We start from the raw sequence: 14099 nt of genomic DNA on the forward strand, positions 1-14099 counted from the left end.
GAACACAGCTCTTTTATAGATGCTGTACTCACGTCACTCTGGAGGTCATAGGCCCGCCGAGCATGGATGACGTCGTTCTGGTCAGGCAGGCATGTCCACTCGTGCAGGTAGTTCTTATAGTCCACATCACTGACTAAGGTCTGGCACTTCTTGGCCAGGACCACCCCCAACATGTCCACTGGGCTGCTGAACTTGGTCTTCCACTTCTCAAAGTCCTTCTTGTACTCCCTGTCACTCTGGATCTTGGCCACATGCATGGACCACATCATCTTGGGGTCATCTTCGATGTCTCGGGCTCCGATGTGGTGGCCTAGTTGCTTGCGATAACCATCTTTGTATTTGTACTGAGACAAAACACACAAATGAGGTTTTTATCATAAGCCCTTGAAGGTTAAAAGTCTGTACAAAATCACCTTGCTTACATCAAAATTATAAGTTGACTTTTTCTAATAAGCACTAACTCAAGCTGCTATCCTGACCTTTATGCTTGAAGCTTATAGAGCTAAGAAAATAGATGGAATCTGTATAATTGCAGTGCATATTCAAAATCACCTATGGCTTGGTAATAAGGAATAATTCTCGAGGCAGGTAGTGCTCACAGGGGGAAAGGCCATTTGAATAAGAGAACTTGGAGAAATGAATTTTAGGCACTAAAAGTATGTCAGGAAAGAGTCGCACTTGGTAACATGGTGTGCGTAATAAGTCATAGAATGGGTACCTGGTTCCTAGAAGGATGAAGTACTCTATGTCAAGGACCTAGTTTAGTATTAGTGTACTAGTTACTTACTATACTATCATAAAGTAATAGTATGCCATTAGTGTACTAATATAATACTAGTATTATTATACTAGTAAAGCTGATATAGCAGTCCAACTGGTTAGAGCATGCTCCAGAAAATGCATGGGTTCTACCCCCACATGGGCCAAGAATGTTTTTACTATTCCAAGTCCAATGATGTTGTTCTGGGATCTGAGCCAGTTATTCAAAACACATGCCTCTAGTCTCAAAGATAACTAAGTAAGAAAGTATAGATGGGTCAGCAGGAGGCGATATGGTACAACAGGAAGTAATGAGGTTGTCTGGAGTTTCAACTCCACCACCTACAAGGAGTTTGATTTTAGACAAGTGGCTTAAGCAACCCACAAAACAGGGATAATGACAATACTTACATCCTAGGATAGTTATGAAGTGTAAGTAAGATAATGCATGTCAAGCTCTTCGCATAGAATTCTCAACACTTCCTAGTTATTCCTGTTATTATGGTTGACATAAATCCATTTGTGGGGGCAGTCCAACATACATAAACTAAAGGGAGTCACTAACACAACATCATGGGCAGCGAATTATCATATTCCAAAATAGTGGGCCTTGATATTTAGAGCAGTGGTCTGTTCCTCAAGAATCTTCTGAGGCACCATGAAAGGTTGATGGTTTTATTCAACCTGTGCTAGACAGCCAGGAGCTGTTATTAAGGGTGCAAGCTTGGGCTAGTAATCACCTCTGGTATAGATCAACTGCCTTCTTTTTCAATCTTAGAAGGGTGAATTATAAAGTCAAGTGTCATATGAATTTTGTGAATATTATATATTAAAATGTTATACAAAGACAGGACCTGATTCTCACTGGGAGTACTTAAGTTTATGAGTTATGCTTTCCATAAGCACGGCGTTAATTTTTAGATCTCCAAGCTTGCAGCTGTACTCTAATAATTTCCATGAATGGATCTTTCTCTGATTTTGGTGGGTCAGTTTTCACTGAACATACTGTACCCTAAAAATTATAAACTGCTTTTTGAACATCGAATTTTTCACTTCCTTCAAAACTAGGTTTTTGAAAAAGCCCATATAAATACATTAGGACATATTTCCAAAGGGTGAGGAAAGTTCTTTTTGAAGATTTAGTTCAGTATAAGTGTCACTTCAGACTGATTATATACTTGGGGCAACACTGAAACTCACATCACTGGCGATGTCCCTGGAGGCCTTGGCCGCCACAATTGGGATGGCATCACTTCGCAGGTCATAGCCTTTCTTCTTTGCTTCTTCATGGGCAAGTTTATACAGACTCTAAATTTGGGCAAAAAAATATGTAATTATACATCAGTTAGATGTTGACTTTCATATCCAAAAACTGACAGGGGCCTAAAATAATTCACTAAGTTCTACACAGCTAGGTGCCTATAATAATCTTATTCTGAGAGGTCTAAGCCTTTGCACTGTTTGCTAAAGACTTAAAAATATACGTATATAGAACACTGCAGCTTTGTTTTGTATTTTAAAACTTATCTTGAGTTAACGAAACATAAATATTACCCAGTGTTTCAAAATTTTTTGTTACAACCATGAATCAGGTTTTTTTTTTTTTTTTTAAGTTTATTTATTTTGAGAGAGACAGAGACAGCATGAGTCAGTGAGGGGCAGAGAGAGAGGGAGAAGAGAATCTCATGCAGGCTCTGCAGTCAGCATGGAGCCTGATGTGGGGCTTGAAGTTATGAAACCATGAAATCATGACCTGAGCTGAAGCTGAGTCTGACGCTTAACCGACTGAGCCACCCAGGTACCCCCTCATGAATCAGTTTTGAAGAGATCTAAAAAATTAAGCTGAAACTCATGGGCTTAAGGTGGCAAAATGTGGATAAGAGGCAAAGACTTGATCATGGAAATTAATTCACTCTACACCTATTCTGCCCCAACTGTGTGCTGTGAATGTGCTGGGTGCTTGGGAATCAAAGATGAGTATGAGGCCTCTCCCATCATCAGGGTTGCAGGGGGAAGTTATGGAAAGACTGATAACCCACAGAGGAGGCTACCAATAGAGGTGATTTAACCATATTATTAGCAAAGAGCTCCAGGAAGGAGTAATTAATCCTAAATTAAGAATCAGGAAAGTTCCTGCAGTGGGATTGATCTTTGCATTGGACCTTGAATGATGAGTATGATTTCAGTAGACTGGAATGGGAGTCAGGGGCAGAGGGAGTTGCATGAATCAAAGCACAAGGAAATGATGGTGCAGGGGTGTCAAAGGAAGGGGGGGAGCAGTGCCAGGGACAAGTACAAGAGAGGACTGAAAAGAATCTGGAGTTGGACTGAAGGCTTGGTGCTAAAATAAGTTTGTGCTTAATTCCACAGGAAATAGGAAACCATCAATAAACTTTGAGGGAGAGTGACATAATCAAATCTGTATTTTGTCTTCCTATCCTCAATGAGATAAAAATTACAAAAGAATTGAACTAAGCTGAGAGAGAAAAGCCCGAGAAAGCAGATCAGGCAGGTTAGGCATTCAGTTCAGGGCATTCTCCCTGGGTCTCTTCTAACCAACAGCACACTACAGCATCTCTGAACTTTTGCAGCAAAGACAGAGTCCAGAATTCCAGAAATGCTGAGTGGCTAGTTACAGAGGCTCTTTGTCTCCTGAGATTCTAACACATGCAATACATGCTTTCCTGTAACAATACAGGACTTATATCATAGGTTTTGCTAAAAAATTCACTCCTTTTTGCTTTGCAAGTAGGACTGGATGTTTTTCGTTTCTGGTGACAATTGAGAGTTAGTTACGTAAGTGCTAAAATTATAGTTTGCACTCCCCAAAATAAAATGAATTAAGAGGGTGGCTCATCTAGCTAAATCCTCTAACTTATGTCATGCAGAAGAGTAATATATTGTTTACTTATGTTTTCAAATAAAAATATTTTCTTTGCTGGTAGCACAAAGCTGGGAGAAATAACTCATACATCAGCTGACAGAAAAATCAGATTCACAACAATCTCCACGGGCTTAAACCAATAGGCTTAATCTAAGAAGAAGAAATTGCACAGAGATAAATGTTAATCTTTGAACTGATTTTCAACTGAATTTAAGTTGCCAAATGTGTAAATTCAGGCTAGAGGAAACCTAGCTTAAGCCCATGCAAAATGTCTTAGGGTTTCAGTCGATCCCAAGTTCCATGTGCCCGGGCAGTGATATTGCTGCCAATGTACCCTGAGGCACAGGGCGCAGAAATGGAGGCCAAACGTCCGTAAGAGGCAATATGATGTCAACTATATTCTATACTTGCAGGATTTTGTTTGGTTTGGAGGGTCACATTCTAGCAGGAGTGTCATGTGAGGAATGCCCAGGAGCTGTGGATGTTTGGATGAGAAAGAGAACTTGGGGTGAGGTGGCAGGGGAGGCACCAGAGTAGCTATCCTCATCTCCGTAGAGTTGGCAGAGATTGGTTTTGCACAGCCTCAGAAGACTACAGAAGTCAGCAGAGAGAAATCTTTGACTCAGTACATTACAAGCATCTTCTAATGGAATTTTTCAGAATGAACGGGCTGATTCAGGAGATAAATTCCTTGTCACTAACAACACTTAAGCAAAGGCATGATGACAACCTGTTGGGTGGGGACTCTTGTAGAAGAGGAGCTGACCTCTTGGGTTAAACATCTGTGGTTCTGACATGAAGGTACACGGCCCCATGCTCATAGAGGGTGGAAAGGAAATGGACTCGCTGATATATACCCTGGCAGATCCCCTGTTTCTGTTTCTTTCTCTCAGTATTATTTGATAATACTGTAATTTTAGTTCCTGACTTAATTTTTTACATTAAAAATCTTAAATTTTGACTTTAAACCACAATTTGGAAAAAGGAAATCATATATGGAAGATAGATATAGCACAGTGATACAGCATTAGGAGGAGATAAATGTACAATCTATTGCTAATTTCCCAATTTAAACAAATTAATAAAAGAAAAAGTTTTGATTATTCTTATGGTTACTGCTTAAATCATTAGTTCTTATTATTGTCACTTTGTAAGGGATCATTTGCATTACTTGAAGTTTGATGTTTAGGATGAGGATTCAAAAATGCAGGAGTTGCTATTCACACCAAGCAAGAAAAAAGATTCTTTATACAATTGTTATTTAGTATTACATCACCTTGGACAGATTAACTGAAATCAGAAATCGCATGCAAACTTCATAGAATTAGTATCTGCTCCTACCTCACTGTAGTTGATTTTGTTCATCCTTGCCAACATAATTTCTGGTGTGTCTGGCATGATGTGGATCTGGGTCTTGTCTTTGTCCCAGGCTTCCGTGTATAAACGCTATCAAAGAAAATGTGTAATGTCATCAGGAAAAAAATTCAGCGTGTAGTTAATAAGAATTTCAGGGGCACAAGAACTTTATAAACAAAAATAACAAAAGGTTATACATTTTCTACACATTATGTATTACTTGAAGATACATCTTCAAGTAATCAGTTCATAGAACAGATGTTTGAGTGCCTTATGATAATCTGAAATGTATGTTAACAAAAGGAAATTGAGAATATCTTTTATGCAAAGATGATCTTCCATAAAAATGTCTTTTTCTCAAAACCATAAAGAATTACTGAAGTAAATACTAAATATAAATGACACATATATCAGATAAATAGATACAGATGGATAGATAGATAGATAGATAGATAGATAGTCTTTTGTTGATAAATGCTTTCTTTCTTTTCTTGATTATATTTCTTTCTCTTCGATTTTGCTGTCAGGAGTCCTGCCTTGGTTCTCTGAATTTGAAGCCTCACCTTGTTCATGGTAATGGCATTATTCTTGGCTAACACTTGTTCCAAAGAATCAGTCACACTGGTAAATTTGAATCTGTCTGGAGGCTGGCGATAGACTTTATCACTCAAAATTTCAGATGCCCTTTTGCATTTTTCCACATCCAAAGAGCCAATAGGAACCCAGCCGATGCCTCTCAGCCATTGGAGATCCGACTTGTACATATTCTGTTGACACAAAATAGTCAGTAAAATTTTATCTTTGCATTGGGAAAACATTTTCATCTAAACGATATGAAATAAGGAATACTCTTGAAAATTCAGTTTAATGGACAGGCAGCATATCAGACAATACTCCTTTTTGGTCTGGAAGGTTAAATAATTAATACTCACAAGGAAAGAAGAAATGCTATTCCTGCCTTGCAGGAGATGGTAAGCTTGGTTCCACCTATTGCTACCTTCTCCAAGGGGTGTTAATTCACTGATTTCCTACCTTTGCACATCATTATGATTCTCAGATACTAACATCACTCTGGAGGTCATAGGCCCGCCGAGCGTGGATGACATCATTCTGGTCAGGCAGGCATGTCCACTCGTGCAGGTAGTTCTTATAGTCTATGTCACTGACTAAGGTCTGGCACTTCTTGGCCAGGACCACCCCCAACATGTCCACTGGGCTGCTGAACTTGGTCTTCCACTTCTCAAAGTCCTTCTTGTACTCCCTGTCACTCTGGATCTTGGCCACATGCATGGACCACATCATCTTGGGGTCATCATGTATTGCTCGGGCACCAATGTGATGGCCAAGCTGCTTACGATAGCCTTCTTTGTACTTGAACTAGAAGAAGAAATACAGACAGTCAACTATTTTAGCTTTTAGTAAAAAGCAATTACTAGGCCCCAATTTTCCTGTTCATTAAAAATATAATGATTTCCTCTTGAACATATACATACATGCACTTTGTAAACCATTTAGAAAATAAAGAATACATATATGTACACAAAAAAAGAAAACAAAGACATTATTCTATCATTCAGTGAAAACCATTATAAAACTGTTTTTTGTAGTGTGTGTGGGTGGGTGTATGACAGAGAGTAAAACTGAATAGGAGTCATATTGTATATACCTGCTTTTTTCATTTATTGCATAAGCATTCCTCTGTGTCATTAAATATTCTCTACAAACATGAATTTTAATGGCAGCAGGTATTACATTATGTTGGTATATGTTAATACTTTTAACCTTTCTCTGATTATTGAACACTTATTTTTAAATTATGATGGTTACCTTCCCATATTTTGGAAATAAAGAAAATATTTTTGACTTTATAGACTAATGAAATAGAAGGATAAACATTTCTAGAAATGTGAGCCAAGCCATCACTTAAAATAAATATTGGCATCCGGTCACTGGACACAGAAGTAAACATATGGTACATGTGGATGGACTATGAATAACGTGTCCCATTCCCTCAGCCCTTGTAGGTTCACTGGTTCATAAGGCATGTGTTTTTTTTCTGAAGGAATCCTACAATGAGTTCAATTGTATATAAGAATATATCAGGTGGAAAAGCCCAAAGGATGTCTAACTATAGTCAAGTATCTAATGCTTTAATTCAGCAGGAAATGGACAATATTTTGAAATGCATCTATGGACTCAATCATACCTTTGTGTTGACAATTTCACTACCATTATTAAAAACTATTTACTTAGAAAAAAGACTGTTAGCAAGAACTTTAACCTCATAGCTTACTTGCTCTACTATATAACCAGGAGAGAGAAAGCAATCTTTGAGCCAAAGCCAAGGCAAAGAACTTTTCAGGTGCACTTACTTCACTTGCAATGTCTCTGGAGGCCTTGGCTGCCCTGATGGGAATGGCATCCAATCGCATATCATAGCCTTTCCTCTTGGCTTCTTCTAGGCCAAGTTTATATAGTTTCTGAGAAAGACATAGATCATCATAGGTTTGATTTGTAAAGTGCAGTATAAGCAAAATACATCACGTACCATGAATATATTACTTACCTCACTATAATTTATTTTGTTTTGTTTAGCTAGTAAAACTTCAGGGGTATCTGGCATAATGTGGACAGTGGTTTTATCTTTATCCCAAGCTTCTGTATAGAGGCGCTAAAACAAACAAAAAAGATGTGACTAGTACAGGCTAGTAATGAATAGATACATTAAAAAAATCTCGTTCTTAATGAGAGTAAAGACAGTCTACTCTGTGAGTTGGTATTTTAGAAAAAAAATTTTTTAATGTTTAATTATTGAGAGAGAGAGAGAGAATGAGTGGGGAAGGGGCAGAGAGAGAAGGAAAGGGAGAATTCCAAGCAGGCTCTGCACTGTCATCAGAGAGCTTGACACGGGGCTCCAACCAACACATGGTGAGATCATGGTATTGACCTGAACTGAAATTAAGAATCAGATGTTTAACTAACTGAGCACACCTGGGCACCCCTGTATTTGTGACACCTTTAGGCCTAGATGTCTCATATCAGTAAGAAGCATACAGCACTTAAATACCACTTTAATATGAAGCAAAAGAATTAAATATGGTTTTCCTTTTATAGAAACAGATTACCATGTTTACACACACACACACACACACACACACACACACACACACACACACACTAATACCCCTTCAAGTGAAGAAAAGACTTACATGGTTCATGGTAATAGCATTGTTTTTTGCCAAAACCATTGGGATGGAGTCCATAAGACTAGAAAACTTGAATTTATCTGGATGCTGGCGGTAAACATGATCACTCAAAATCTGAGAAGCTCTCTTGTTCTTCTCATCCTCAAGAGAACCACTGGGTAACCAGCCAATGCCTCTTAGCCACTGAAGGTCAGCCTTGTACAAATTCTGAAATTATAAGTGACAAACCAGTAAAGCATAATTATATGCCCCTAAAGAAATAAAATTATGTATTATATTTTACTATACATTTTCATGCTTGAATGCTTGGGACATTTATAAATTCTGGTATGTCTTATGAATCGATGGAATATTCAGATTAGAAGCATATTTTGGAAAACATCTAAAATAGCAGCACAAAAAAAATGATCCAAATCTTCTAGATCAACATATCAGAGTCTTTAACCAAAGCAATGGGGGCTCTGTCAGCTCTTTCTCTGTGGGGTAATGGTGCCTCCAGATGTTTGGGGATTGGATAGGGTGTGGGCATTAATCTAGGGATACAGAACTCAGTTGTGTAAATGCAACTCCCCTTACTTTAGGGAAAATTTGATTCTTAGGAAAGCGGCCATGGTTTTTAGTTGGTCAAAGGAAAATCTTGGACTCACATCACTCTGGAGGTCATAGGCCTGCCGAGCATGGGTGACATCATTCTGGTCAGGCAGGCATGTCCACTGATGTAGGTAATTCTTATAGTCCACATCACTGACCAAGGTCTGGCACTTCTTGGCCAGCACCAAGCCCAGCATGTCCACTGGGCTGCTGAACTTGGTCTTCCACTTCTCAAAGTCCTTCTTGTATTCTCTGTCACTCTGGATCTTGGCCACGTGCATGGACCACATCATCTTAGGGTCATCTTTGATGTCCCGGGCTCCGATGTGGTGGCCCAGTTGCTTGCGAAAGCCTTCCTTGTACTTGTACTAAAGGAAAAAGATAGGTCTTGAACCTTTCAAGATTAACTTATGTTGCAATTGCAAAGCACATTAACTCCCAATATTTCACAAAGCCTAGAGAACCACAGGTTTAAGTTTTTTGATGAGAAATATTAAACGCTAACTCACGCTACAAGTTTCATTTATAATAAACTTCACACAAATTCCAGCTACAAATACCTTGAGTTTATCTTCATCCCACCCTACCTCTCTGGGATCATTTTACTCTGCTTTAATTTGTTACTCCTTGGAAGATTCTGTTCAATTTAAAATTAAAGTGAGAATGCTTTAAAGTGATAAGTTGCAATCAAATCAGTATAAACAGGGGATAAAGTCTTACTTCACTGGCAATTTCTCGAGATGCTTTTGCTGCTTTGATTGGTATGGCATCAAGGGGAAGATCGTAACCTTTTTTCTTCAACTCCTCATAACCCATTCGGTAGAGTTTCTGTTAAGAGATGAAAATCACTTTGAGAAAAACTGTTTTCCATAAACAACTATAGCAGAATGAATGCAACATGCTAAATATTTTAAGAATCTCCAACAATAGTATCTGCTCTGGAATACGCCAATGTAATTGGAAATTATGCCCATTGATTGCTACAGATCCTATTTTAAACTTTAAAGCTCTTCAATTACCCAGATCAACAAAATTAAATCTCAGCTCTTCCCAAATACTTCAGTGTATGAGGCAGAAGCAAATTGATAGAGAAAGGAAATAAAACATCATTTAGGTGCCATTTTCCAATTACCTTGGAGTGTTTCATTAGAAGTTTTTGTTAGAAAAGAGCAATGCTTTTAGTGGGGAAAAATTACGCCTGATGGGCTGTCTCTTTCATGTAGCTACGGCATTGTAAAATATAGTCTATTTTACAACATAGGGCTGCCCATAGCAGGATCTGCATCTGTAGGTAGGAAACAAAATCCTTCATAATTTTTTAAATCTAAGATTTTGGGGAGGAAACTTTAAATGTTGAATTTAAAAAGTATAAGTGAAGCAATTTGTTTCTCCAGATTTGTTACATAATGAAACAAGTGAGAATTTAATGCATTTTATCCAGAAACCAGATTGTTTAAAATGCCTATTGATCTTGGAATGTGTTTATATTTCAGTGATCTGTGGCATTATTCTAAAACATTATTTAATGTTAAAGTCTTTCTATTAGAGTTTAGAATTTGTCTTTAAAATATTTAATTTTTACACCTACAGATTTCTGGAGATCATGCTATGATGATGATAAAAATAAAAACAGAATTCTCCTACATGGTTTTTTAATGCTTGTTCATTTGAAATTTCATGTGTGTTGGGACTATACTAGCTAAACACTGCAGGCCCAATACCAACAACACAAATTGTCTCTGACTCTGAGAAATACCTGTCCATATATGGGAGAGCAATATAAACCATTACATTACGATGATATGTGTAATAAAGGACTACAAGGAACAGAGAGCACACACCCTCAACTCTGCCTGAGACAGGGAGTACCAATTAGATATTCAAGTTAAAAGCCACTAAATAAGAAATCTAAGTCACTTGTAGTTTATTAATTAAAATGATTCAGACATTCAAATTTACTTCCAAATAAATTCAATGCCTTAGAAGCAATTAAAACGAGCTTTCTGGGGGCGCCTGGGTGGCTCAGTAGGTTAAGCGTCCAACTTCGGCTCAGGGCATGATCTCACAGTTCATGGGTTCGTGCCCCACGTTAGACTCTGTGCTGACAGCTCAGAGCCTGCTTTGCATTCTGGGTCTTCCTCTCTCTCTGCCCCTCCCCCACGCATTCTCGCTCACTCTCTGAGAAATAAATATTAAAAAAAATTAAAATGATCTTTCTGGAAATACATGCTGAATTTGGAAACTTACATCACTTGTATTGATTAAGTTTGCTTTAGCCAGAATAATGTCAGGTGTATCAGGCATGATGTGGATTTGAGTCTTGTCCTTGTCCCAAGCTTCTCTATAAAGTCTCTAAAATGTGAAATAAGAGATTTTCAGCAGTTTTGTTAGATTAGTCAATGACATCGTTAACTTTAAACAGGATTACTAAATTCATCTGAATTAAGCATTTTAACTGACAGCGTAAGCAGAAAATAGGTACGGTATTTTTTGATTTGTCTGGGGAATAACTGCCTTTCAAAATATAAAGTATGGATTACCTTTTCAAATTTACAAATAACCCTGCCCATTAGAAATCAACCCAAGTAATCAGAGTCTTTGCCAAGATCGTCAAATAAAGCAGAAATTCTCCATCTGATTATAAAAGTCTCCTTCGATGTTTAATTGGGAAATAGCCCTTCCCTTCTCAAAAGAAGATGTATTCAAAGTATATCTAGAAATTAGGGAATTGCATTCTCTATGTTTTATTATTTATGGTTATACCTTATAATAATCTGGGGGGATTAGGATCCCAAGAGAATTTGGTATGGAATTTATCCAAAATCTCTTACGTGTCCCAGAGCCATCCTCTTTCTTCAACAGAAGACAAGGGAACTCAAACAAAAGTCTCATTGATTTACTAACACAAGGGAGTAAAATTTTGATGAAAAACAGGATGCCTACATTGTCAGAGAAATCTCCCCCAAGATACTTATCAATTCCAGAAGATAAAATGGTAATTTGACAGTGGAGAAACCTCGTAACACCATTTTAACCAAATGACCAAAATTAAAATGATCAGTAATGGGACAGACCGGTGTCTCGTATCACTGGATATGACACATGGAGGAAGATACTACATGTGTTGTCCTGCTAAGTACAAAGCATGAATGTAATCATGAGGAAACAAAAGACAGACCCAAATGAGGGAGATTCTACAAAATGACTGGCCCATGCTCTTTTCCAATGTCAGGGATTTAGAAGGCAAAGGAATAGTGAGGAGCCAGTCCAGATGACAGGAGACTACAGATAGCACAAGCAAATTTAGTGTGTGATCTTGGATTGAACCCTGGGTCAGAAAATAGTTCTTATTTTGTGTAAAGGACATTCGTGGTAAAATTGAATAAGTTCTATAGACTAGTATTGTTTCAACATTAATTTCCTGATTTTGATCGTCGCACTGTGGTTAGGTGAGAGAAATGTTCTCGTTTTCAGGAAATGCACACTGAAATAGTTAGGGATAGAGAGGCATCATAAAGCAACTTACATATTTATGAAAGAAAAATAAGGAGGGAAAGTGGGGGGGACGCAAATGTGATAAATGCTAACAATTGGAGAACTGGGGTGAAGATACATATATATACATAATTATATTTATATTCATATTTATGTATTTACTATATATATATGTTATTTGTACTATTTTTGCAACTTTTCTGTATACTTGAAATTATTTCAATATACACAATTTTAGAACTCTCACTGGTTTTTTGGACTTGCCAATTTCCCCTTAAGGCATGCAGCGTGGGGTACAGGAGCTGGTACTTTTCTCCTTCTGGAACATGCTTACTACATAGTCCAGAGAAGCTGATTAAGATCTTCAGGACCAAAACAAAGCAAGGCTTGTGAATTTGCACATACGCTTATCCTGGTTATGCGCTAACCTTTCCAATTAAGACCAGAGATTCTCAGCCTTAGCACTACTGGTGTTGTATACTGGAGGATTCCTGGTTGCAGGGGTGCTGTTCTGTACATTTCTGGAATGTTTAGCAGCATCCCTGACTTCTATCCACTAGATGCCAGTAGCATGCCACCCTCAAGTTGTGACAATGGCAACGGTCTCTAGGTATTGCCAAATGTCCCCTGTGGGACAAAAATATACCTGGCTGAGAACCACTAAACAGGACCATTTCCTCAATGGCATGTGTCACTTTCACCACAACCCCTGCCCTGATCCCTGAAAAACAGAGAAAATGCTAATATTTGTTTATACTGAGATAGAAGTATGGGTGTATTCAAAAGGACAGATAGTAGGCTCAAGGATCAAGTGGCCCTCTTCTGAGGTCTGAGGGGATCAGTGTCTTAGCCTTCCTACAACCAGGGCACACTGTTGAAGAGGTCTGTTGTGAGACATTAATGTTGATAAACTTCATGACTGAGGGTTTTTCTCTTGACCACCTTGTTAGTTCAGAGCTCTATAAACAGCTCTGCTTCATGGAGAGAAAGAAACTTGGATTCCAAAAGGGGAGATGTTTTACATAAATCTGTTGCTTTGTTAGCTTGCTGGATTCAAGTTGCCATCATAAAAACAGAGAGAAGAGATGAAAACTTGAATATTCATAATAAAACTAACAGGTTAGCATTTATTATAGATTTTGGGTGTAAACATTGTGAGTCTGTGAGGGGGTGATTGGAAAAAGAGCAGCTACAATTTATCAAATGCTTATTATAAACTAGTTATGAGTTTTATATAAACACTTATGTGTAAAATATATAGATATTGTAAGTATTCAGATTCTTCTAAGACCCAATTATTACATATAAATTTAAATTTTCTTATCAGTTCCAGAATCTCAGTGCACATAATTCAACTTTCTGTAATTTTCAGAGTTATGCTTCTCAATGAACAATGATGAGTAATCTTTCCCCGTCTTGGTATAGAATTACTCTACACTACTATCTTTCATTTATTTTATTCAATAAATATTGAGAGTTACATGCTAGACACTGGTGTCAGTGCTGGAGAAGGAAATAACTTGAAGATGGGATACACACACACATGATATGTATATATATATGTATATGTGTATGCATATGTATATGTGTAGGTCTTCTTTACTTGTCTTGATTCGGCTTAACAAGATGCATTATAATCACCTGGCAGAAAATACACTCTTTTTAACAGTTCTACTTCGTTTGTGCAAAGTACTCAATATACTGCCCTCTCAACACTCTGTCCCAACAACAACACAAAATCTAGGTCTTTAATGCATTCAAATTTCAAAGAAAAAAAGTATGTTCAATAGTTTTCTCATTTTCATAAT

At 37.7% G+C, this 14099-nt stretch overlaps 1 protein-coding gene across 30 annotated transcripts in view; it reads right to left on the reverse strand.

Moving 5' to 3' along the window:
- The window catches only part of NEB (nebulin), a 214083-nt gene that overhangs the window by 125287 nt on the left and 74697 nt on the right, over positions 1–14099 (reverse strand). For 29 of the 30 annotated variants that reach the window (XM_045479788.1, XM_045479819.1, XM_045479815.1 and 26 more), the window contains 11 exons: positions 11044–11148; positions 9517–9624; positions 8853–9164; positions 8209–8412; positions 7566–7670; positions 7372–7479; positions 6065–6376; positions 5563–5766; positions 4985–5089; positions 1960–2067; positions 33–344 (listed from right to left, as the gene is read on the reverse strand). In XM_045479788.1, coding sequence (XP_045335744.1) covers positions 33–344; positions 1960–2067; positions 4985–5089; positions 5563–5766; positions 6065–6376; positions 7372–7479; positions 7566–7670; positions 8209–8412; positions 8853–9164; positions 9517–9624; positions 11044–11148 — 1983 coding nt within the window. The remainder of the gene's footprint in view (positions 1–32; positions 345–1959; positions 2068–4984; positions 5090–5562; positions 5767–6064; positions 6377–7371; positions 7480–7565; positions 7671–8208; positions 8413–8852; positions 9165–9516; positions 9625–11043; positions 11149–14099) is intronic. The other variant, XM_045479813.1, reaches the window with a different exon arrangement.

The sequence above is a fragment of the Leopardus geoffroyi genome, chromosome C1 (genome assembly GCF_018350155.1).
Source record: "Leopardus geoffroyi isolate Oge1 chromosome C1, O.geoffroyi_Oge1_pat1.0, whole genome shotgun sequence".
NCBI lineage: Eukaryota > Metazoa > Chordata > Mammalia > Carnivora > Felidae > Leopardus > Leopardus geoffroyi.